Below are 26,012 nucleotides of genomic sequence, written 5' to 3'. Positions count from 1 at the left end.
ACAGCTACCCCCCACCTCTGCAGGAGACCCTCCAACACTAGCAGGTAGGTCTGGTTCAATCTCCTATGGGGTCACTGCTCATTCCCCTGGGTCCTGATGTGCACACTACTTTGTGTGTGCCCTCCAAGAGTGGAGTCTCTGTTTCCCTCAGTCCTGTCAAAGTCCTGCAATCAAATCCTGCTAGCCTTCAAAGTCTAATTCTCTCAGAATTCCTCCTCCAGTTGCTGGACCCTCAGGTTGGTAAGCCTGACATTGGGCTCAGAACTTTCACTCCAGTGGGTGGACTTCTGTGGAATTGTTCTCCAGTTTGTGAGTCACCCACCCAGTGGTTATGGGATTTGATTTTATTGTGATTGTGCCCCTCCTACCATCCCATTGTGGTTTCTCCTTTGTCTTTGGATGTGGGGTATCTTTTTTGGTGAGTTCCAGTGTCTTCCTGTTGATGATTGTTCAGCAGTTAGCTGTGATGTGGATGCTCTCGCAAGAGGAAGTGAGAGCAAGTCCTTCTTCTCTGCCATCTTGAACCAATCTCAGAAGATCATTTCTTTTCCTTTCCTGGGCAGCCTAAAGACTGCAGAAGATAATGATATCTAAATCTAAGTCCCTCTTCAGAGAGAGCATCACACACATTTCTGAGATCAAACTAATCTCCAGCTACTTTGCTGGGTGGACCTGAAGAAGCATGTTCCAGAGTCAGGACCTCAGATTTCTTCTTTTTTTTAAAAATGTCACCTTTCCCGGGTCATCATCATAAACTTTTATATCGAGAAGCTGATCCTGATAAAGTGAGGAATGGAAAAGTTTAAATATGGGATGAGAATGATTTTTAAATGCTGGAGGATTTGCCTAAAATGATTCATGTTTTTCTATCCAGCAAGTCCTTTTTTTGAGTCCTTTTGGAATGACAACAGACCTTTGAATATTTTCTTCCCTCTAATCATTACTTCAAAGAACCTGGAGAAGGTGTGAAAAATGAAATTGATATCTGTTGCTTTATGGCCAAAACCCAGGCCCACCCACTGCTCTTCGTTGGGCAACCCCTTTCTAGATCAAAGTCGCGTTCCCCAGGAATAAACTCTTAGGTCGTTCACCAGCGACCTGTTATGTTGTTGTTACATTGGTGCCTGACTGTTACCCACTCCAGCCTCAAAACTGGAATGGGTGACAGTTCAGATCATGCTTTTAGTCTGAGGCCCGTTTACACCTGTATGTCTGGGGACCACTTATCGTTAGTTTCCTTGTCTATAAAATAATAGTTGTCACAGAACTTTGCAGTGGACATCCCAGGAGAAGTGTGTAAAGGTCTAGCAGGTGCCTGGAGTCTGAAGGGGTGCAGTACAGATACCCTCTCTTTCCCTACCTGTGAAAGGTGACCACTCATCTGGGGCATTTTTTTTTTTTTATTATTAGAGCAAGGAAGAAGGCTTCATCAGAGGGTTCTGCCTCTTTATTGATGCCTGCCACCCCATGACCCATCAGCTGCTAAGTGTCAATAATTCTGCTGGTTTTCCTTCCCTGAACACAGATGGTGGAGGCAGCATCAGACTGTTTCCCAGGCATGCTAAACTGAACTAAAACATCACCCAGGGAGAGCCCCGTTCTGTTGAGAAAGCATCGTCCAGAACCTGAAGTAGTTGTAAAACACAGAAAAGATTCCAGGATCACAAGCACCCCCTAGGGAGTGGCCAGGAGAACGGCAAAAGTTATTAAAGCCTCAGCTGTATCCCCAGACACAGCTCTCTGTGGACAGCAGCATCTCAACTAGGGTAAATCGGCTAAATCGTGAGGTGACTCTGCTGCCTGGCTTCCCTTTTCTTTCCTTGCTGTGTTAACCCATGAATCATTGTCCCTGAGGCTGCAAAGGGTGGGAAGTTTGGTGGATGGAAAATGAGAATGGGAGTGAGATATATTAATTTCCTTTCCAGGAGTCTGAATTTGGGGGAGTCTCTGCTTTTTCCCTATAATATAATCAAAAGTATATTTACACCAGCAGCGTGGGAGTGATTGAAAGCGTACTCTTTGGAGTTAGACTTCCTGGGTTGATGTCCTGACTATGTAATTGAATCAGCTGTCTCTCTTTCGGTGGATTATTTGACTTTTGACCTTGATTTTCTCAAACTATAAAATGAGAATAATAATATTAGTTCACTCAGAATTGTTTTAATTTTAAAATGAAATTATACATATGGAGTGCTTAGAATAATGCTTAACAAAGAGTGTGCACTCAGTAAATGCCGTACTTGCTCTCCTTGTAGCAAATTGCTGGTATCCATGGCAAGAACACTGGGTTTTACATTCAGTTATCTAAGATTCTCTAAGACAGCTCTGGCATAATTTCTTCTGAGCTAGCACTCGGGTGACGCTGAAGACATCTTTTTCTAGGTCTTTCATTCCTGGAGACCTCTGAGGTTTAAAGTTATATGTATCTTCTTTCCTTAGCAATCAATATCCATTACGTATAGCTCACGGTTACCGCTTTTCCTGGAGAAAGATGTTAATGGATTCTGTCAAGGCCATGAGGCAGCCACTTCCTTACAGAACGGCTTTTGAGTTTCTTAAAAGCCTGACCTTCAGTTAGAAAGTGATCAGGAAGCTTCCAGTGAGCTCAGGAGTCTAATCAATGTTTCTCAGTCTTTGGTGATGATCAGTTGTCATCAAGGGTCCACCAAAAAGTCATGTCACACAGGCTGTGGCTTTTCCTGACATTTTCTATCCATTAGGTGTCCCTGGAAAAGGGGGAGCTCTTCAAGTTTCCATGGCAGAAGTGGCTAATCTGCCGGCCTTCTAAAAAATAAGTACACAGATAATACAAAATTTAAAAACAAAAGCAAAACCTCACAGGCGTCTTCAGGAGACTGGGTTATTTGGGACTATTGACAGGTCAGCTTCAAGAAGACTGGATTACAGAACTGAGAATAAATAGTATTTGTCTTTCCAATTTAAAATCTCCAATCATAGCTTTCAGGCTGCCAGCCCAGCTCCCCTTTTGTTCAGTGATAATGATCCCTATTTTTCTACCTCAACCCATGACCCTGGCAGACAGGAAGTTGTGTCTGGCTAAATTCACAGAGTTACCTCCTTAATAATCAAGAACAGGACTTTAATACATTTCTTAGTACGTTTATTTAAAGTCATGATTTTGACGGCCTGGTGTTGTCTGACAAAGGGATGAAATCGTCCAGCAAGCTGCCCGCTCACAGGAGATTTAGTTTCCTATGTCGCCACCTAGTGACCATTCTAAGAACTTCATTGATGGGTTGTCAGGTACAGACAGACCTGCCACATATATATGCACGTTTATAAGGAGGTTATTACCTTTCTTTAGAATATATTTCCCAGTTTTAGCACATGTGTGTGCTAAAATGTGTGGATTTTTTTTAATTCCACAATCTCGTGTCAGTACAGATGCTTTGAGAAAAAGGCAAATTGGGTATATGGAGCTGGTTGATATTTGAGAATACAGTCATCCCTTTGTAATCATGAGCTCTGCATGCAGGGATTCAACCAACTGAGGATGAAAAAATATTTTTTAAAAAATTCACAACGTTCCAAAAAGCAAAACTTGAACTTGCCACATCCCGGCCACTATTTACATAGCATTTACATTTTATTTACAACTATTTACAAAGCTACTATTTTCATTGTATTGGGTATTACAAGTAATCTAGAAATGACTTAAAGTATACTGGGAGGATATGCTTAGGTTATATGCAAATACTTTGCCGTTTTATGTAAGAGACTTGAGCTTGGGAGGAGTTTTGTTTGGGGGCCCTGGAGCCAATCCTCCACAGATACCGAGGCAGGACTGTAATGGATGCTGTTGGCAATGCTGGTTTTGTCTTGTTTTCGTTTGGGTCACCATCACTGCATTCCTGGCAGAAATGACGTAAAAATATACTTGAGATTCCTTGGCACTGTAGCATTTAGACAATATATTATAACAAATACGGATTCTGATTTATTTTTTTGGAGAATTTTTTTTTTTTTTTTTTTTTTGCGGTACGCGGGCCTCTCACTGTTGTGGCCTCTCCTGTTGCGGAGCACAGGCTCCGGACGCGCAGGCTCAGCGGCCATGGCTCACGGGCCCAGCAGCTCCGCGGCATGTGGGATCCTCCCGGACCGGGGCAGGAACCCGTGTTCCCTGCATCGGCAGGCGGACTCTCAACCACTGCGCCACCAGGGAAGCCCTGGAGAATTTTTTAAAGTGATTTTGTGTGAAGTTAAACTGCAGAATCTATCCCCCAACTGCCCTCCACCCCCTGCAATGTACAGCTACTCACGTCTCTGCTCAGTTTGACTTCTTTTTATATTTTACTGATTTCTGTGGGGTTCCCTGGTTCTGTATCACTCACAGGTCAGAGGTTTGGGCAGCGGTTTTGCTCAAATTCTGGGAGCCGATATACCTTTGGCCCTCTGCCCTTGATCTGTGCCTGGGCTGGGGAGCATCGTCAGAGTTCAGCTGGGTTTCACTCATGCCTTGGATTTTCCTCTGTGGTGCTCTCTCAGGTACTCACCCCCCAGGTGGGGGTGGGATGGTGTGGGGGGCTTGTCAAACCTGCCATGCTTCTCTCATGCCCATACCCGCCTCTTCCCATTTCAGGTCGGTCCAATCTCACCCTCCCTATGACTAAACCTCAGCCTAACTAAGATGCATCTTTGTCCTATTTGTTTTCTGTCGGCACTTTTGCTGATCAATCGTTTGACTTCCTGCTCACCAACCCAAACCAGCCCACTGAATGTCCTTAAAAAATGTAAATACAGGGCTTCCCTGGTGGCGCAGTGGTTGAGAGTCCGCCTGCCTATGCAGGGGACACGGGTTCGTGCCCCGGTCTGTGAAGATCCCACATGCCGCGGAGCAGCTGGGCCTGTGAGCCATGGCCGCTGAGCCTGCGCGTCCCGAGTCTGTGCTCCGCAACGGGAGAGGCCACAACAGTGAGAGGCCCGTGTACCGCAAAAAAAAAAAAAAAAAGTAAATACAAAGTTAGATAAAAGGTCTTGGAAGGAGCAGTGCATGTGATGGGCCCTGAAGCCCCAGCTTCATGAGCTTGCCGATAAATCTGCCTCTGTCCAGGGCAGAGGGCACATGACCCAGCTGTAAGCACAGCCCAGCATCCCAAGACACAACATCCCAGACCCGTAGCAAGCTCCGTCTAAGTTGAGGCAAGTACTAGCATCAGGAAGGGTTATTTATTCGTGGCAGGGCAGCAAGGCACTTACGGGGCTGAGGTGGGAGGCAGAGGTGCTCGGACAGTAGGTCTAGCAGGTACATCCATTCCCACCAGGAGTTCTGTCAGTGCCTGTGGGTTCAAGGGAAAGGATTCAAACCCTGGGAGGTGACAAGAGCTAGAAATATCAAGGCTATGAAATCATAACTGGCTCTATAACCAGGGACAGAACTGGGCCTACAAGGGGCCCACTAGTAGGGGATGGCTGTGAAAATGCTTCCTAATCTGTAGACAATATTGGAAGAAGAAGATCCCTAAGAAATAGAGCAGAGAGAGGCAGCATTTGAAAGGACTGTAGGTAAAGTCTCTAAGGCCCAGGTTGAGTAGTATGGGCAAGCATGGTGAATACCACCTGAAATTAAAAGCAGGCTCGATTGTCAGAAGGCCCCTGGGGTTATTTGAAAAACAGGGAAGCAGATTAGAAGACTAGAGTGATTATCTAGGCAGGAAGCAATGAAGCAGGAGGACTTAGGGAATTCCAGACATATTTATAATTGGAGAGAAGAAATTTGAAAAAAAAAGAAATCACTAGAAATTGGTAGTTAGCTGAATGTGGAGCCCAAGACAGAGGACATGAGTGATGTCCTCGGAAAGGACACCATGAGGGGAGTTTTCTGAAAGAGATATGGGAACAATAAAAAAAAAAAAAAAATCAAGAAAATGGTTCTTTTAAAGGGGGAATATCACCAAAATGTATATTGTTCATCAACATGTATTGTTCAGGCAAATATGGATATGTGAACATCCCTTCATTTTGTCTTTTAAAAAAAAATTGTTTATAGTTGATTTACAGTGTTGTGTTAGTTTCAGGTGTACAGCAAAGTGAATCATTTATACCTATACATACATCCACTCTTCTTTAGATTCTTTTCCCATATAGGTCATTACAGAGTATTGAGTAGAGTTCCCTGTGCTATACAATAGGTCCTTATTAGTTATCTGTTTTATATATAGTAGTGTGTATATCTCAATCCCAGTCTCCCAATTTAACCCTCCCCCTGACCCCTGCTTCCCCCCCACCCCCCACCCCCACTTCCCCTGCCAACCATAAGTTTGTTTTCTACATCTGTGACTATTTGTTCTGTAAATAAGTTCATCTGTACCATTTTTTTTTTAGATTCCACATATAAGCAATATCATATGATATTTGTCTTGGACATGCTTTGCTTTAATGAGGCTAGTGTATATGATATGGAATTTCTCTTTTCTCAAAAATTTTGTTTGCTTTAATGAGGCTAGTGTATATGATATGGAATTTCTCTTTTCTCAAAAATTTACATAAAATATTTCAATTAGTATATTTTGCATTAAGCATGCCTTTATCGGTATTGTTTCTTTCTTTTTTTTTTTACATATAAAGATTTATTTTAATCAGGTAACTATTCATCATCTCTTTTTTAAGTGTCCAACTTATCCTGTGGAGGATATGCAGGAGACAGGCACTTTTGTGGAGGCCAGAGCACAGAGGCAGACTCTGTATCTCCTACCAAGACCAGACTCATGTCACTCTGGAAAATGGGACAAATTAAATCTATAACACCTATCAATATATACTGTGAAACCTTGTTTCATTACCACAGGCTGGTAAATGCCCTTGGTGCATGAATGCATTGCCCATCCAAGGTTCCAGTTTTGTTTCTTAAAGGAATAGCTTTGATTAGAAAAAACAGATGCTTTTTGAAAGCACACTAGGTACAAAGTGCTGAGTCACTGCTGTCCTTTGCTGATTTCACTCACTCTTCCCATCAACCAGTCAGCAGAGCCACAGAAATTCACCAAGAACCATCAGCTTTCTTCTTTGATTTGCAGTCTTTATTTCATGGAATCAGAAAATTTGCAGTTAAGCCCTTGAAAACTTTATTTCAGTAAGTGAAAAAATAATTGCAGATAGCTTTAGCAGTTAACAAAAAAGAAAATAGAGAACCCATGAGAACGCTTTGAGGAGCCCCCATATAAGAAGGAGCTGAAATCATTCCCAGGACAATCCCGCGCATCACCGTCAACTGACAGGCAGGGAAGGAAACAGTGCAGAAATTGCACAGGAAGTGCTCAAACCCGTATATTGTAAGGATCTCAAAAGCCCTTCGTGGGAATTGTCTTTCTTCTCTGTTGGAGTCAATTTTCTGAAATTTTTGTAATGCTCTGACTTTTCTGTCAAGTTCTTAAGGAATTCTAAAAAATAAGGGATTTTGAATTAACTTCTAGTCATTTAGAATTAACAGGAGCATTTCATGTCCTCTTTGGCTGCCACCACAAGTTTAAGAAGGATTTTTGTAGTTAAAGTGACTATTCTTTTCCTTCTTTCACCTTTTAATTAACTAGTGGAATCTGATGTTTCCTGCACAGATTTCCTTGGCATCTCTGCAGGAGAGAAGTTCATTTAAGCCATAATTAATGGTAATTATGTCAGGTCCAAATTAAGATAAGTACTTTTATGTTCCCAAAGAAATAACCTGTTATAAGAGATGTTTTACTTCTTAGACTCAGCGTTGTAATTTACTGTCCTCTAAGTTTTGACTCTTTTTTTTTTTTAAGTAATTAGATTAATGTTTGTAAGAAAATCCTAGAACAAGAAGACTATTTTTTGTATTAAGGAGCATTTGAAAAATGGTAGATTTTTTTGGTAGCCTATGTCTATGCCATTCTACAGGTAAATATTACAGAAGATGTTGTTTCTTTTCACCGTTTTCTGTCTGGATAAAAAACATTTGAAAAACTACCAGAAATATGTGTAGCAAACATCTAGGGAAGGTTAAGACGATCTTGCATCCGGAATCCTCAGCCTAGCCTTGCACGGCCGTTTTGGATATCCAATTTCAAGCTCTAAATAAAAAGAGATGGTTAGAAGTAAATTGTTTTCTGCCAAATCTATAAACATGTTATATTTCATTTATATCTACTAATTACAGTAACCTTTCTGGATTCTCTTGTACTTCATTTATTCACATTCTCCCAGATCGCCTTAGCCATGGCTAATTAAGCCGTCATTATAAAATAAAATCAACAAGCCTATCACAAAAGAAAGAAAATCATTTTATTTTTCAATACAAGAAGCCAGTTTGCTTGCACTAAGGAGCATCTCTTTCTACTCCCCAGTATGAGACAGGTTCATCCTTGTGGAGTGGAGGGACCATTAGAAAAGTCTTGTCTTCTCCATCCCAACAGGGAAAGTGTATTGGGCAGTAGTTCCAGTAAGAATGCTTTCTTGGGGAAAGCTTCACATTAACCCAGTACATTGCAGGGACTCAACAAAAGTCACTGAATGGTTGAATGAAGGAATGAAAAGAAAAACTCTGAATGCTCATTTTGTCTCCCTTTGGCAAAAATCACAATTTTTTGATAAATATTCTGACATCAGACCTAATAATTCAAAAGTGAAATCATCCCTCGGGCATAGTCAGTTATTGATTTGTAAGTGAAAACTTGGACAAAGTAATCATGAAAAAAACTGTTCCATTAGAAAGGATACCTTTTCTATGATTACCAGTACTGTTATGTCCTTTAAAATACCTCATGAGAACCCATGGGTATGTATACTCTAACCAAGAAAAGTTTGAGAAAGAAATTTTGTTTTTGTTGTTATTTCCAAAATGTGTTCAGACTCTGACACTGTTGAATTCTAGCTTGCTCCTTCAGTCAAGTTGAAAACTCTTGGACTAAAACATGCACTGCTGAATTATCAGTTAGAAATTTAAACATATCAGGGGAAACAATTTCAACCTTCCTTATCTTTTGATAAGAACAGAGGATCTCTCCAATCAATGAGTAGACAAAGAACACAAAAGGAGGCTAGCATTTGAAAAATCTGTGTCAGGAACCAAACCAGATTTCACACACAGGCACACATACACATGAGCACATATACACACAGACCACCTCTTTTTGATCCATGAAAAACCTAAGACTGTAAATCGCTAGGGAATGGAGGGGATGGGGGTGGGGTGAGGCAATGATAGTTCAGGATAAGTGAAGTTTTATCAAAAGCCATGTTTCCTTGTTATCCTGGTTGTAACTCTCTCCAACAATATATTTGGTAAGAAGATTGCCAAACATTTTTCAAGTACTAGAGGTTTCATTCAAAAAAAATCTCAGTTGAAATCCCAGTAAAACCAATTTATAAATAGGGACCGTGCTGGTGGAGCAGGGCATGGGGAGATATGCTCATTCCGTGCCACCCTAATTATACAGCGCGTTCTGAGACCCTTTTGTGTGACAGGCAGATTCTGTGGAGCCACAGACTGAACACTACCTTAATCACACCCTTCTGGCCATTGAACAATGCGTAATGAGAATTGCTGAGTTTACAAAGATGTAGTTGAGAATCTCGGTGATTTCTGCGTCCAGTTCTGAATAAGAAGTGTTCTGTGTGACCTTGAGGATACAGGTGTAGATAAAGATTCCAGTGGTACAGGGGCTCTTAGAAACCTGGTAATATCTCTTTTTTGGCTCCGTGTCTCTTGTGCATGTGTGGGCTGATTTAGCTAATTTGTTTCTTTCTCATCAATATTTATTCAGGGAAGACATCTCCTCAGTTAGCGGAAAGCCCTCTGCTGATCAAGGCCTCTCTGGAAGCTGTCATTGGATTTGACCCCTGAGAACCAGGGCTGGGACCAGGGCGAGGTGAGCAAGGCATTTGTCCCAGGAGCAGCATTTAAGGGGTACAAACAAACTCTGTGATCACAATCAATAATACGTTAATGTGTTGTTTTTTAAAAAAAAATCAGAACTAATTCCCAAGAATTCATGATGAGCACAGTCAGTATTAAAATAATGACGGTATCTGACTGTGTACTTACAAGAGTCACTGTGCTCTTTACCACCCTAATCCCAGCCCTGCTGAGAAGTAGGAAGTTCCTGTTTCTGCCTCAAGTCAGAGAGCCATGTTATACTGTTGGAAATTTTCAAGGGACCAATGAGTGGTACCAAGATTATTAGTGAAATGTACACAGACTAGCACAACCAACAGAAAAGAGCCAAGGGACCATACCAGCGTGATGTAGTGCGGACTCAAGAAACTGGTTGAAGTCTCTCCGAGGACTCTGCAGTTCTTGGCTGACGAAAAGAGATACTCTTAACCTGCAGTTAGGGCTCAAACAACTATGACTGTTTTCCAAGCCTACAGAATACATTTGCTAGTCGTCTCTAGGATACAGTCCTAGTAAATGTACAGATATTGAAACACACAGAGACCATATTCTTGCCTAGGTTGTTCTCTTGCGATGGATGAGTCTAACAACTTATCTGAAAATCAAGCATACGTATAAGAGTGGGAGTTTCTTTACATGTTATGATATGAGTAGCTCAAGGTCAGTCTATTAACTTCCAAATCTTAGAGTCTCTAATTGTCTGCATGCCTGAAATTCCACAACCAGGCACATCCCTTTGGACCTTGGAGGTCTGTGAGGATTTCCAGAACTTACTATTGTAATGCAGATGTGCCCTGACGAAGTTACCCTTTTTGAAGTGCTTTCTTTTAACAGCCCCCCCCCCAAACCGTGGACATTAATACAACCAGGCAGCATGGTTCAGTGGAAACAGGATCTAGGAGAGGCACTGGGTACCAGACAGAAAAGCTAACCAAATATCATTAATGTGACTGGGAAAGGACACCAAACACAGATCTTTTCCAAACCACAATTTTGCTGAGAACTGGCCTTTGATGGGTAACTAATGTATCAGACAGGAGTCAGCTAAATCATTATTATTCATATAATTTTATGACAAATAATACAAAAAACCTAAACAAGAGATTCAAGGACCCAAACTGTCCTATACAATCTACATTTATAATATATTATGCTATATGGTTAATTAAATTCATTCATATATTTAACAAATATAAGCTCTTCTTCTAAGTTCCCCCATTTAACTAAAAATCCAAAAAGCCCTTAAGGATTTTGTATTCAATATAAATATGCCCCAGGCTCTATTTGAACCTCTGGTGACTATCATTGATCATATGCTCAGGCTAACTTCACCTGAATCCCTTCTCTGGGAGTGCAACTGTTTTGCACATTAATTTAAAGAAAATGTAATTAGGAAAGATACTGCGACAGTGCATGAGGCATAGTAGACACTTAACACATATTAAGTGCTGAATATATACCAGACACGGTGCTAAGTGCATTTACATTCAGTTTCTTATTTAAACCTGATGTTAGCATCCTGTGTTCTCATATCAGAAAATCTCAGTGTAAGCTTAAAAAATTATTACACAATATTTTCCTTTCATTTGCGTGGACAATGTAGAGTTGTTGATTTGGGTCACCACTGGCATAATAAAATGTATGATTGGATAAAAATGATCAACCATCATATTACCAGAGAAAGGGTAACTATACAGACATAAGTAAGAGAAGTTCAGTAAAAGCCTTTCTACTATAATGTCATATATGTGTTCCTGGGGGTAGGGTGGGAGCTTGTTCTGTAATATTGTACAGGGCTTTTGGGACATGGAGAGTTGGGGTAAAGCATTCAAAATCTCTGGAGCCGTGGAGCAAAACCAAAAAAAAAAAAAATCCTAATTTTAAAATACTAGCACCATTATATTTTCATTGGCATTTGCATCTAACAAGGATCAGTTCATACTTCCTTCAAGACTTAGGTCCTAGTGGGCAGTTTCATCGGTATAATCTTATCGCAAATTCTTTCCTCACTGGTTAACTTTTTTAAAAGGAATGCTTTTGTAGCTTCCTAACCAGCGCTCACATTTTTTTTTTTTTTCCACTGAATCAAATGCTTTGGAAATCATAGCTGTTGTTAAAGGTGCTGAACAAGCCACTGCTTGCAGCGACTTTTACAGGATTGTCAGCTTTTTTATTAGGTTTTCATGTATTGCTGTGGGTGTCATTTTAATAAACTTTTAATGTAAAAGATACACAAAGAAATGTACAAACAGAAAGTATGAGGTGGGTGAATTTTTAAAAATGAGCACCTATGGGTAACCGAACCCCACCCAGATCAAAACATAAAACCTACCTAATGAAACTTCAAAGCTTTTGCACAGCAAAGGAAACCATAAACAAGACCAAAAGGCAACCCTCAGAATGGGAGAAAATGTTTGCAAATGAAGCAACCGACAAAGGATTAATCTCCAAAATTTACAAGCAGCTCATGCAGCTCAATAACAAGAAAACAAACAACCCAATCCAAAAATGGGCAGAAGACCTAAATAGACATTTCTCCAAAGAAGATATACAGACTGCCAACAAACACATGAAAGAATGCTCAACATCACTAATCATTAGAGAAATGCAAATCAAAACTACAATGAGATGATCATCTCACACCAGTCAGAATGGCCATCATCAAAAAATCTAGAAACAATAAATGCTGGAGAGGGTGTGGAGAAAAGGGAACCCTCTTACACTGTTGGTGGGAATGTAAATTGATACAGCCACTGTGGAGAACAGTATGGAGGTTCCCTAAAAAGCTACAAATAGAACTACCATATGACCCAGCAATCCCACTACTGGGCATATACCCTGAGAAAACCATAATTCAAAAAGAGACATGTACCAAAATGTTCATTGCAGCTCTATTTACAATAGCCCGGAGATGGAAACAACCTAAGTGCCCGTCATCGGATGAATGGATAAAGAAGATGTGGCACATATATACAATGGAATATTACTCAGCCATAAAAAGCGACGAAATTGAGCTATTTGTAATGAGGTGGATAGACCTAGAGTCTGTCATACAGAGTGAAGTAAGTCAGAAAGAGAGAGACAAATACCGTATGCTAACACATATATATGGAATTTAAGAAAAAAAAATGTCATGAAAAACCTAGGGGTAAAGCAGGAATAAAGACGCAGACCTCTTAGAGAACGGACTTGAGGTTATGGGGGGGGGAAGGGTGAGCTGTGACAGGGCGAGAGAGAGTCATGGGCATATACACACTAACAAACGCAGTAAGGTAGATAGCTAGTGGGAAGCAGCCGCATGGCACAGGGATATTGGCTCGGTGCTTTGTGACAGCCTGGAGGGGTGGGATGGGGAGGGTGGGAGGGAGGGAGACGCAACAGGGAAGACATATGGGAACATATGTTTATGTATGACTGGTTCACTTTGTTATAAAGCAGAAACTAACACACCATTGTAAAGCAATTATACCCCAATAAAGATGTAAAAAAATTAAAAAAATAAAAAATAAAAATAAAAAAAACAAAAACAAAAAAAAACATAAAACTTTAACCGTTCCCTCTGAAAATCTTCCCTGTGGTACGACTACCCTGACTTCTAATACCATAGAGTAGTTTTGTCAGTTTGAATTTATATAAGTTGAATCATAGTTTGCTTTTAGGCTTGGTGTGTTGTCTAAGAGTATGTGACAGTAAGATATCACATACAATAGTATGTTGTAAATGTCAGTAGTTTGTTCGTTTTTCCTTCCCTGTAGCGTTATTGGACATTCGTATTATTTTCACTTTTTGCAAATAATGGTGTTGGAACATTATTGTTGATGTTTTCCGATATACACATGTACACATTTCTGTTCGGTGTGTTCATAATGACAGGAATTGCTGGATTAGACGAATGTGTATGATCACGTTTAGGGTATAGTATGAATTTTACCTATTGGTTGTACCATTTAAAGTTTCATTAGCTTTTACGAGAGTTTTTACTCTCTATATCCCCACTAATAATTGCCATTGTTACCCTTATTCATTTTTAGTCATTTCTTGGGAAAATACAATACAGATAAAAAGCACACACAAAACAGATTCATGGCTTAATGAAACATTTAAGGTAAATATCCTTGCAATCACTGCACTGATTAAGGAATAAAACTTTGCCATTTCAAGTTTCCTATCATTACTGTCACCCACTTCCTCCCCCCAAATTAGCCACTTTCCCAACTTAAAATAATGACCTCCTCCTTGCATGTGATTACACTTTTACCCCCAAATATTTATCTCTTAACACCATCGTTTAGTGTTGTACATTTTAAACTTTTTACGAGAAAAAGATGTTTTCCCAGTATTTTTCTGATACTGATCTCTAATAGAATTTTATTTTGAGAACATATTTTGTATGACCCCAATTCTTTTAAATTTATTAAGATTTGTTTCATATCCCAGAATATGGTTTATGCTTGTACATTTTTCCAGTCATGCACAAATTAGTATTTTATTTAACCAATATATTCTGCTCTGAAATAGTGTCTTGGTATGTTTGAGTCCTGCCATCCTCTCCTTCCCCACCTGTCAACGGAAGGTTATTGGTGTGGAATCAGGTTAGACCATTCTGCATTTCCCACTTCACTTAGCTTAGGGATAGTTCCACTTCACACATACATACAACTACTTTTTAAATTGATTAACTAGTGCGAATGATATTTTCTTACATGTAGGGGGGTGAATATCAGGTAAGATGGACTCAGTCCTTGTCTGCTGCTCATCACCAAAGTATCCTTTATTCTCCACTCCTAGGGTTTCTCTCGGTGGGCTGTCAAGAAAGGAATTGAATGTTGATACCAGCTAAAGTATGAGGTAAGCCAGTGGTTAATACTAAATCATCTCGGAGATTTTTTAAAGACTGATACTCATGTTACACTCTATAACAATTAAATCTGATGGAGGAATCAAATTTAGTATTTTTTTTAAATCTCCTTTTAAAAAAAAATTGGAGTATAGTTGCTTTACAGTGTTGTGTTAGTTTCTGCTGTGTAGCAAGGTAAATCAGCCACGCGTATACATAGATCCCCTCTTCCTTGGATTTCCTTCCCGTTTAGGTCACCACAGAGCATTGGGTAGAGTTCCCTGTGCTGTACAGTCTGTTCTCATTAGTTATCTATTTTATACATAGTAGTATATGTATGTCAATCCTAAATCCCTTTTGATTCCAGTGTGCAGCAAAGTTTGGGAGTCACTGGGATAAACATTTCAATGAGAGCAAAGTGTGTAAAAGCCTGACTTATTACTAATCTACTTGGCCTTCAGTAAGAGGCTTATACTTTTCTCCCATCTCTATGGCCATAAAGCTTACATAGTCTCAGTCATGGTCCCCTTCAACACACAGAGAATACAGACATACCTTTGAACTTGCTTCAACTTAAATACATTTTTTGTAACGAATTAATACTATGACAACCACAACACCAATAATAACCAGGATGAGCCCAACCACCAGGATGGAGATATCTGTAACATTAAGACACATGAACTTCAGCCAGGACATCAACTTTAGGACGATGGAATATTAACACTTAACTGAGCTGTTACAATTCTGCTTATTCCTTCCTTAAAGGGCTTTAATTCTCCCTCCACCGGTTATTTTTTTTAATAAAGTAAAAGACCAAAACATTGCACAAATTATTATCTGTATTAACAATTAACACTCCACCCAAGATTCCATTGTGTTTAAGGGAATCACAGTCAGCAGGAAAAGTTGGATTGTCAGTTATTGACTATAGAAAAGGCCTTACTGTGTTACGGGTTCTTAGAAGAACTCATCCAAATTTAACTAGAAGGAGATACGTTCATTCTAAAAAGAAATTTTAGTAAATTCAAACTTGGGTATTTAAATATCCAATGTACCAAGAAGACCATACAAATCCATACAGAAATACAACATATGTGCAGTGGACTTAGAATATAAGCAAAAAGCATTCTCACTGGTGAGGCTTTTGATATATGAAGGATATTATATTAATCCAGGATGCTCGCTGGTAACATTTAAGGTTTCCTCCCATTCCGCAGATGCCTGTACTGCCTCACACTGGCACTCAAGTTCACCGTCATCCACCTGGAAGAGCCGTAAATCATAATTCATCAAAGGACTGAGGTAAGTTGTGTTTTGCAGCTCATTTAGCTTAGTGCCAGCTCTACATCAAACACACACACCCAAAAATACACACACCCACGCGCTCATGAACTTTTTATTGATTAATTAACTAAACATACCAAAATCAACGTTGGGAAAAATAAGCAAACAAAATACAAGGAGCAGCTGTCTTTGAAGATGGCCTTGGAACAAGAGAATGATCCTGACAAATTCAAAACCAGATGAGCCAGGTAGTTTGACTTATTTTTCCAGAAGCCATAAATCTTATTAAATGAACAGCCCGGCTAGAGCTGGACATGTCATAGCCAAAGAGGAGACTCTAACTAGGCTTAGTAACAGTGAGATAATATTAACGTGGGAAAAGAGTGATGGCATAATGTTTAGTTCATCAAAGAGCATTGTGTAATGGTTGAGAACACACACTCTGTACTGAATTCTCAGCTTTTCCTTGCACATACCATCAGTGTGACTGGTTCACCATCTCTAAAAGTGGGCATAGAAATAGTAGTTATCTTTTAATGTTGTTATGAAGCTTTTAAAATTTAATATATATGTAAAATAATTGAAAGAGTACAACTCTATATACGTGTTACTGATTAATTTGGCTTAGGAAAGATGTTACACACACATGCAAACTGCTAGGTACTGCTAGTATTGAACAGTGTTAAATGAGTGAAAAAAATTGCTTTTATTGTTTTTCTCAAAAGCTTTAGGCTAATGTTGATATTGGTGTAATTTAACTGTAAGTGAAATTATGATAGATCCAATGTTAAACTTCAGGTTTAAACTTCATTCATATGTAAGCTCCTGGGTTTCTAGATTACCAGTCCAATGATAAGACATATACTTGCAACACTGGCATTATCTATGTATAATACTTGGTTTGGCTTTTGGATCAATATTATTGACGATACATGAAAAAATGGATCCCAAATGCATATTTTATTTAAAAATCACTATACGTACGTATATACATACATACATACACGCTCATGCGCACACCTGCACTTATACATGGGCTCAGGAATGAAGTCTTGTGTAAATAAATGACTGGTAAGACACTAATTTTAAAAGGAGTCAAACCTTACAGAATTTTCATTGCACTGAGAGGAGCAGTTGGTTGAATTGTAGGCCTGTGCAGTAGTCACACATTCACCATTGCTGCACACCTAGAAATGAAGTCACCAAGATGAATTAGAATTACTTGCTCTTAGAATTTGCATCATTTGTTCTGTTGTGAAAAACCACATGTAGAATCTTCTGTGGAAGAAGAAATCCTCTATAAATATTCAGTGGTTATTTGAAATGTGTACTGCACATTCAAATACTGTTGTATACAAACATTAATTATTATAATGTCTATGTCCTTATTAATTCTTCAAATGTTAATCTATCAAAGATTCCACCATTGTAATTGCAGCAATTTCTTCTATTACTTCTATGAGGTTTTTTTCTGATTTGATAAGGATCTATGGTCATTTATTTCACAGTTGCTGGTTGGGCATTTTGTCAGAATCAATTAATCTTCTTATTTATACTTATTACTTTCGTTTTAAATTATGCTCGTTTTGGGGGGTAGGTTTTATGACCAAATTACTGTTGTTGTGTTGCTTGTGGTTATTGCCTGGCTTATCTTAGCTCATTTATTTGTCACCTGTTATTTTTAGTTTTACCTGTTTCTTTAGAAAAAAGCTTACATCTGGAAATGTTTTTCCAACTCTATTGAGGTATAATTAACAATTAAAAATTGTATATATTTAAAGTGTATATCGTGATGACTTTAGGTACTCTTATACGTGTGAGATGACCACAAACAACCTAATTAACCCACCCATCACCTCAAATAGTTACTTTTTTTGTGATAACACATAAGATCTACTTCTCAGAAAATTTCAGGTACATATTAAGGTATTATTAACTATAGTCACCATGCTTTACATTAGATCTCCAGAAGTTATTCATTTTATAACAGAGAGTTTGTATCCTTTAACCAATGTCTCTCTGTTTTCCCTACCCCTCATCCTCAGCAACCATCATTCTCCTTCCTGCTTCTGTGACTTTAATTTTTTTAGATTTCCACATATAAGTGAGATCATACAGTATTTGTCTTTCTGTGTCTGGCGTATTTTGCTTAGCATAAGTGAAATATCCAAGTTCATCCATGTTGTTAAAAAGGATTTCTGTTTTTTAAGGCTAAATAATATTCATATATATATATAAAGTCACATATATGTGTATATATATATTTATGTATATAATCACGTTTTCATTATCCATTCACCTGTCCAAGGACATTTAAATTGTTTCCATTGGCTATTGTGAATAATGTTGCAGTGAATACGAAAGTGCAGATATCAGTTCAATTTAAATTCATTTTCCAGTTGGCTGGAGTACTTGACTATTTTTCTTTTCAGAAAATAAATGCTGTCTAATTTTACTGTATATTGTCTTAATCATAAGGTTGTGAGGGTGTTGTTCTATTACTTTACACTCTGAATAATAGCTTGGTTATATATATGGTTTTAGGGTCACCATATTTCTGTTTCCCAAAACTGTGGATTTTGCTGCATTATCTTCCGGCATTTTTTGTTGGAGATAAATACGATGGTAACTTGATAATTTTTCCTATTGGAAAATAATACTTGCCTTCTTTTGTGCTCATAGAACATTTTCTTTATTGTTGACTTCATGGTATGAAGATAAGTCTAAATGCTCATTCATTTTTATGATTTTTTCCCGGTACTGAGTTTTTACTTTATGCATTCCTAAGCTCAGGGACATTGTTGAGTATTATTTCCTTAATTACATTTTTTTACCTCTATTCTGTTTCCTTTATCTAGAATTCCTATTAACACTGTATCAGGTTTCTTAGCACTGTTTCTCTTGCTTTTATTCATTTTCTTTTATTTTTAAAAATTTCCTTATCTTATTTTTCTGTGTTAAGAAGTTTAGCTTCCAATTTCCTTTTTTTTTTTTTTCCTGGAGTTTCTATTCCATGGCTTACTGCATAAATTGCATATAAACAGGCAATCACGATTCATTTTGCACTTTGAAGGCAGTGCTTCTTGATTTCAAATTATATCATTTTTATAGATTTAATATCCTTCTAAATAGTATAAAATATAAATTTAACTTATTTCTAAAGGATTTTCGTCTTTTTAAAAATGCATCTGTTTCATAGGAGACTATCATCTTTGATATCTCAGACTGGTCTCCTTTGTTCACTACTGAATTCTCTTATGTCTGTTGTTTATCTCCTTTCCTTATGCTTCTAGAATGGGTTTTCTATATACATGATTAAACACTGAGAAACATTGTTTTAAAACCCATGTAGACCTCACTTCAAGTATTTCAGGCTCAACTAAAGGAAAATACTGAGATGTATTTTATTTTGATTTTGCTGTTCTGTATGTTTAATAAAGAGATAACTACAGAGACAGTTTTTGAGCACTTCTCTGGTAGAGAATGAAAGAATTAACTAATTTCCTCTCTTCTCTTCTCTACTCTCATTCTCTCTGCAGTCTACTATCTTCCTCTCTTACCGTTTCTTGTCTTTTACTTTTCATCTTTTTTTCTTATCTATGTTGTAAGTTCTATAGTATAACTAAGGAAAAGGGCACCCAGGGGTAATGGGATACGTTTGTCCTCTTTTCCCATGCCAAATTAAAATTTACCCAGAAAGAATAACTACTAAGAGAAACTAGAATGTTTTTAGGCATTTAAAGTTCCTCAAGTCTAAAAAATAGTATCTCAGAATAAACATGAAAATGACAAATTCTGTCAGTAGTGTCCTTGTGATACCTCTACAGACTAGCGTTTGCTATGCATAGATTCCCTCAATAGGAATTGGTTCAAGAATTGGTATGTACTAAGATTTCTCTAGAAGGAATTAGGCACTCAGTGTGGTGGTACATGGTCGTGATGTGTTTGCACAATCACAAAGTGTTCCTTAATAACTGCTCCCCTATCATTTTCTTGGCTTAATTCCTGCCATTCTGTGAAAGGGATGTCGTACGTTTGTTTTGTACCTCTGGCTGATTTTCCTTACCTGAAGTGAGTAGAAAATTATTCGGTATTTTCTTCAAACCAATGCGTCATATACTCTATCTTACTGAACGTCCTTGAACTTTCTAGTTTGTGGTTGGTACACATACCCAAATTTTCACAGGTATTAACTCCTCGCCATTTTTATGTTTATTTAGTCTTTCAATGGGAAACTGTATAATTAAATCTATGGACTTGAAATAGAGATCTCTATGAAATTATTAAATTCTGATTCTGCTTTTACATGCTGAATTTTTACTTTCCAATTCATTTATCTATCTCATTATATGAATGATACTGTAATGCTTGTGGATGGCAGTGTCAGGGGGCGGTACATATCACAGAAACTGCTCAACTTCAAAATTGCTGATTTTCTCTACGGCGTTATATTTTTTCAAATATTCTTTTGTTTATAAACCTTGATGAGATGGCTACTGTTTTTAGTTTACATTCTCACGTTTTCATCTTGGAGTGATAAAGCCTTTCCAATCAGGCTTCACTCTACCTGTTCAATTTAATTTTTTGCCATTTCACTCGGGGTGCCAGTCACTCTGAAATTGTCAGCTACCTGTCTATGCCATACACTTGTACCTTTGCATATTATGTAGGTATATTTCTTTTTAAAAAGTCTTTTCTCATCTTCTGTGTGTTGAAAAATGTTGTTCATAAAGTCAAAGCTGAAATGTCGCTCATTTAATGGCATCAGAAGATGCCACTCTGTGTTCTACAAGTCAAGTCAGTCACTTCCTTTGGACTCGTGCACATTGATCACATCACCATGAAAACAGTTGAGTTGGATTGTAGTGATACACTTAATTTAATCTACGAAATTCTCAAGTACACTCATCTTTACATCAAGTGTGTCCTGCACAGACACTGGCACCATAGTATGTGCCCAGTAAATATGTCTGAATGAATAAAATAAATGAAGATTCTATGGCTACTTCATAGTCAAATAAATTTTTTAAAAAAATCAGTCTATAATTTTATTGAGCATCTACTGTAAGACGCTAATTAAGCACATTTATAATATTTTCATAATTTGTATAACAAATATTAAGCAAAATGAATATTTACTATAGTGTTATTGCTACTCTGCTCAATTAAAAAAAATACTGCAGAGTTTTTTTCTGTGTTCCCATATATAAGCCCTCTGGAACCATTTATAGGATCCAATGAGGTTTTAAGTGACTGGACAAGCAGTTTTAATAAAACAAAGGGCCTTCATCTTACCAGTCCATCTCCACATTTTGCTCCAGGAGCAACCAGGCCCAAATCCTTAGAATCGTGGTATAAAAAAAAAGTTTTGCATTCAGTGGCATTCTGCTTCAGAGGCTTCTTAAGGTGATAGATCTTTTCTTCTCCAAGGACAGAAGAATGCTGCCCACCTGTGCAGAGTATCTTTCCACATTTGATACCTCTGAAGGAAAGGAAGAATATTCTCACACTTGGGACCAGAAATACAATAGAACTTTAGAGACTAGGTTGGAAGTGAAGTGGCCCGGTCATGTTTTTCTAAACCAGGCTTGTCAGAGCCCAGGAGAGGCTGGGTAAACTGTTGGACCCTGTTTCCTGACCCTGGAAACTGAGATGAGTAGACAAAGATGTAAAATGATTGTATTTCTTTATGATATCTATGTAATTCTCATAAAGCAATATTAGCTCAAGTTTACAGGAGAATATTTCTTATTAGTAATTTGAATTAGCATAACTTTAATCAGGATATTAAGATTTCCTTCTTACTCTTTCTTGCGTGGAGCACATCAGTTGATTCTCACAACAAATCTATGAAGTTGCTATCATTGTAACCCCCCCTTTACAGATTAGGCTGCAATTGGAAGTGAGAGAAGTTAAGCTACTGCTCATTTTTAGGATTATATTTAGAAGCAAAGTTGAACTTGATTCTAGGTTTTTATTATTGTTGTTTTCAGTCCAAATCCTGTTTGGGGGCACACAGAAAGCCTTGTCAAATGTCAGAAACAAACCCAGAAGTGGGGGTCAGCACATGCTTTTTAAAAATCAGATCTAATATCCAATTGTCCCATTCGGTCTTCAACTTCAGCGTCTACCTTTCTTTCTTCTGATGGCTTTCCTTCTTTTTTCCTCTTCTCCCCTTTTCTACTTATTTTCACCCTCCTTCTGTTTGCTTCTTTCTTTTTTTTGTAGCTTCTTTTCCTCCCTTTCTTCCTAAGAATCTTAAATCTTTCCCATCTTTCCTCCTTGTGTTCCATGACTTTCAGTTACAAGATACAGAACATAAATGCCCGTTAATTCCATCAGGGATGTGTGCTCTCTCCCTTCTTGCTTCCCTTTCTTCCTAATCTCCTCAGTAAAAACAGGCTGGCAGCTGTCAGAACAAGAGCTGTTCTGATTTTGCAAAACACTCTGAGAGGGCACGTACTTTTCTTCACAAGGAATTAATACGTGTTTCTTGTGTTTGCAGTATCCAAATTTATTTCCAATTTTATTCATCTTGTAGCAGATATCAGAACTGTCTTTTGCCTCTGGGACCCAAAAACGGTATGATAAAAGTAAAACATTGAAAGCATGAATATGACAAATCATAAAATGCCTTACTTTTCTAATATAATTGAAATTTTAGTGTCATGTAGCAGTGAAGCAGAATGGGACAACTAAATAACTTAAAAACTATCCTATTGCCTCAGGAGGATATTTTAGGAAGGAATATGAATATAAAAAAGAAAGAAACATACCTTAACCCACATACTGAGCTAGTCAATTAATATTAGAGGTAAAGTCAATGAATATGAAAGGTATTATTCAGAAAGGTGCCAGGTAATATCTGCCACAAATGGCATTATCTCCAATCTTGTCCCCAGATTCCTAAGGGACAGTAACAGAAATAACGGCTGTTATCTTTATCAATCATTCACTGTAATTGTCTCTCGCCTTTATCAAACACTTCAGAGCACTGATCATCCCGGGTGGGACAATTCCCCATGAAGCAGTAGCCTTTTGCATTCTTGCAAGGAAATCCATTTATTTGGAATTGGTCCTTAGGACACCCAGAAGAGTGGCCAGTACACATCTCAGGAAAATCACACTCATCTTTTGCTGGTTTGCATATAGACGCTGCTTTTTTCAACTGTTGAAAAAAACGAATAGATTGAATCTTGGACACCCACAGGTTAGGAAAGGTTCAGTAAGTAGGAGGAAGTAAGGAGGTTGACCCATTTAATTTATCTGAAAAAGTTTTAAGGATGGATTATGACTTCCCTCTCCACTCCACTGAGAATTATTAGCATTCTTGGTTTTTATGTAATTTTAGGAACGACAAGTTGGTGTTTTTGAACTTTGGTATTAGAGCAGCACTGAGAAGAGTTGGAATGGACATAAAATGGAGAAATGAAGCATATGTTCTGTTCATCTTGCCTTCTTCATCCCTTTAGTACATGCCTTTCTCACACCCCACCCCACCGTACACGCACAACTGGGAACGCCTGACTCTAATGAGGAATCACCACTCCCAATAAATCGGATCTTTTCAGATGAACTAAAAACATACCCAGGCTCTCACTGCTGGAGGGCATGACATGGAAATATTCTCTCTTATTCAGCCATTCAATATGCATTTAATTTGTGCTGGGTTTTGGAAAGATTTGAAGATGAATAAAACACACTTCCTTTCCTTCGTCAGTTCGCAATCCAGTGGCGTGAAAGAAGTGCCAATAAACCCTTAGACAGAGGCATTTGGACTTTTGGTCATCTTTCCTAGGAATATATCTCCAGCTACTAGTCACTGTCACTTTCCAATTCCAGGATAACCCTTTTCCCTTTCAGTTCACTGTTGTTGGGATGCCATTTTCCCCCTCAGCTGAGGTGACATAGGTTGGTAATGATCGACAAAAAAAGCAAGAATCATGTTAGCCGTATAACTCCACTCCTAAAAGTCCAAGCACTGCTTACCTGCTTCTCCACTCCCCAGACCATAACACTGCTTAGTATTTAGAAATCTGAGCATCTCAGAAGAGACTGTATTGGGTACGAGCAATCTTAGCTCCAATCTGGGATTAGTGGTGGAAGGTCATTCAGTGGCCAGACGACTCTTTGGTTCTATGTATACTTAATAAACTGAAAACAGAGAAACCCAGTCCTAGCAAAGGATCTTACCTGACAAGATTCACAGCATTCTCCTTCTGCACAACTAAATCCTGGCTTCAACATACATTTGTGTGCCTCACAGCAAGGATTAGTGCATTCCTGGCAATAATCAAAAATGAAAAATTAGAAGCAGTTTGTAGTTTGGCTCCTGTTTGAAGAGTTAATTTGTGGTGCTTCTATGCAATTTAGCCATAATTGTTTTTCAGAGTTAAATCCAATACATGGTCCTTGGCTATGATATGTATACAAAGACTACTGCGTGCAACTGGTGTTTGGGACTTTTACTTTGTTTCCTTCCCTTGTGCTGTTCAGTACTCCACAGCTAATGATTCTCACTGGTAGCATACAAAGCCCAGAGTTTGTGACCTTCCATTCTCCTGATGACTTCTGTTCTCTGGAGGAGTCCTGCTGCTTCTCATGCTAAATGTTGGGTGTGAGATAATACAACTTCTGATTTTATATTTTCCTCAAGATGCTAAATATTTATGGCTGAACTTTTAACAAAATGCATCGTTAGATAATAATAACAGGATGGACACTTAGACCCTATCTGCTGAAACAAAGTTAAGACTGCAAAATATTGTCTGCATCCTGTCATGTAAGGTACTTCAAGTGTTGGAATGAAACTGTAGAACTATTCCAAAAAATGCACATAGGCAAAAGCATCACTTTCCAAAGTTAGGATTCTCTTTCCATTTAATCTGAGACATTTGAAAAATAGAAGCTGTAACCTCTGGACCTTTGCTGCCTCCGCTCTGATCTTGGAGTCTCTTCATAGCCAGAGTGAATTTTGAATTGTGCAGTGTCTAGAAAATAGCTACTTAAAATGTGGTCCTTGGACCGGCAGCCTTAGACAACCTTGCAGGTTGGTAGGAATAGGATCTCAGTTCCACTCCAGACCTGCTGAATCAGAATCTACATTTTAACAACATGCCCAGGTGATTTATGAGCACTTGATAATGTGAGAAGTCATTATCTAGGACACAGACCTATATGATGACCTCTTGAAAGAAAAAGCTCCTATGTTAGAGAAAAGCAGAATAAGAATTAATTTAAAATATGCCTCCAAGGCTTATTCTAAATGTACCAGAGACTGCAATGAATATGTGTAAGTTTAGAAGGTTTCTGCTCAATTAACTTTTCTAATAATGTGAACTGGTCAACAGGGATATAGACTAACCTCATAAGACCCTGAGTAAAACTCGATTGACTGACTGTGAGGGATTTTGTAGAACAGATTCCTACTGTGCATGAGATCAGACTTAACGACACCTATGAGCCCTTCTCACAAGAAGAGCCAATTAATGTATAAACCAGGCTAATGTGATGCTTTGAATCTCCAGCAAGATCATTACATGACTTGGTAAGAAGCCTTGCATTGAGGCTGCACCGACAACTTGTTTCCATTTTTTTTTTTTAAAGCACAGTTTTTAAAGCTTTACAAGAATTACCATGGTTGATTAATGGCTACATCCCTGTCTAGATTCTAGCTGAGGTTACACTTTGTAAATGTAAAGGCAACATCATTTGCAAATACCTGAACAGGGCCACAATCACACTCTTCTCCGTCGTCCAACCTCTTGTTTCCACAATATGGATAATCACTTAACTTATCAGAAAATGGAATATTGAACATGCACGTTGGCTTGTAATCCTTGAGATATTGCTGGTACTGGGTTTTGCTGCATTTACTGAATTTTAGCGCAGGAATGCTAGAGATAGGACGAGTTAAAAATAAAGATTAATCATATCAATGCATAGTGGTAGAACAGCTATGAAAGTTCTATGAAGAATTTAGAACAAAAAAACATACGTAAATGATAGACTCAAGGT

The 26,012-nt window shown here is 38.3% G+C and overlaps 1 protein-coding gene across 1 annotated transcript in view; it reads right to left on the bottom strand.

The window, feature by feature from the left end:
- Window positions 1-13,628: 13,628 nt before the first annotated feature.
- Window positions 13,629-26,012, bottom strand: part of ADAM7 (ADAM metallopeptidase domain 7) — a 32,718-nt gene continuing 20,334 nt past the window's right edge. Inside the window, 11 exon segments of the mRNA XM_060153235.1 lie at window positions 13,629-13,750; window positions 14,575-14,675; window positions 15,264-15,283; window positions 15,285-15,370; window positions 15,896-15,974; window positions 17,102-17,182; window positions 21,291-21,477; window positions 22,459-22,561; window positions 22,968-23,163; window positions 24,189-24,278; window positions 25,717-25,891. Coding sequence (XP_060009218.1) covers window positions 13,629-13,750; window positions 14,575-14,675; window positions 15,264-15,283; window positions 15,285-15,370; window positions 15,896-15,974; window positions 17,102-17,182; window positions 21,291-21,477; window positions 22,459-22,561; window positions 22,968-23,163; window positions 24,189-24,278; window positions 25,717-25,891 — 1,240 coding nt within the window.

The sequence above is a fragment of the Lagenorhynchus albirostris genome, chromosome 7 (assembly GCF_949774975.1).
Source record: "Lagenorhynchus albirostris chromosome 7, mLagAlb1.1, whole genome shotgun sequence".
NCBI classification, from domain to species: domain Eukaryota; kingdom Metazoa; phylum Chordata; class Mammalia; order Artiodactyla; family Delphinidae; genus Lagenorhynchus; species Lagenorhynchus albirostris.
This window is presented reverse-complemented; position numbering and strand designations above follow the sequence as displayed.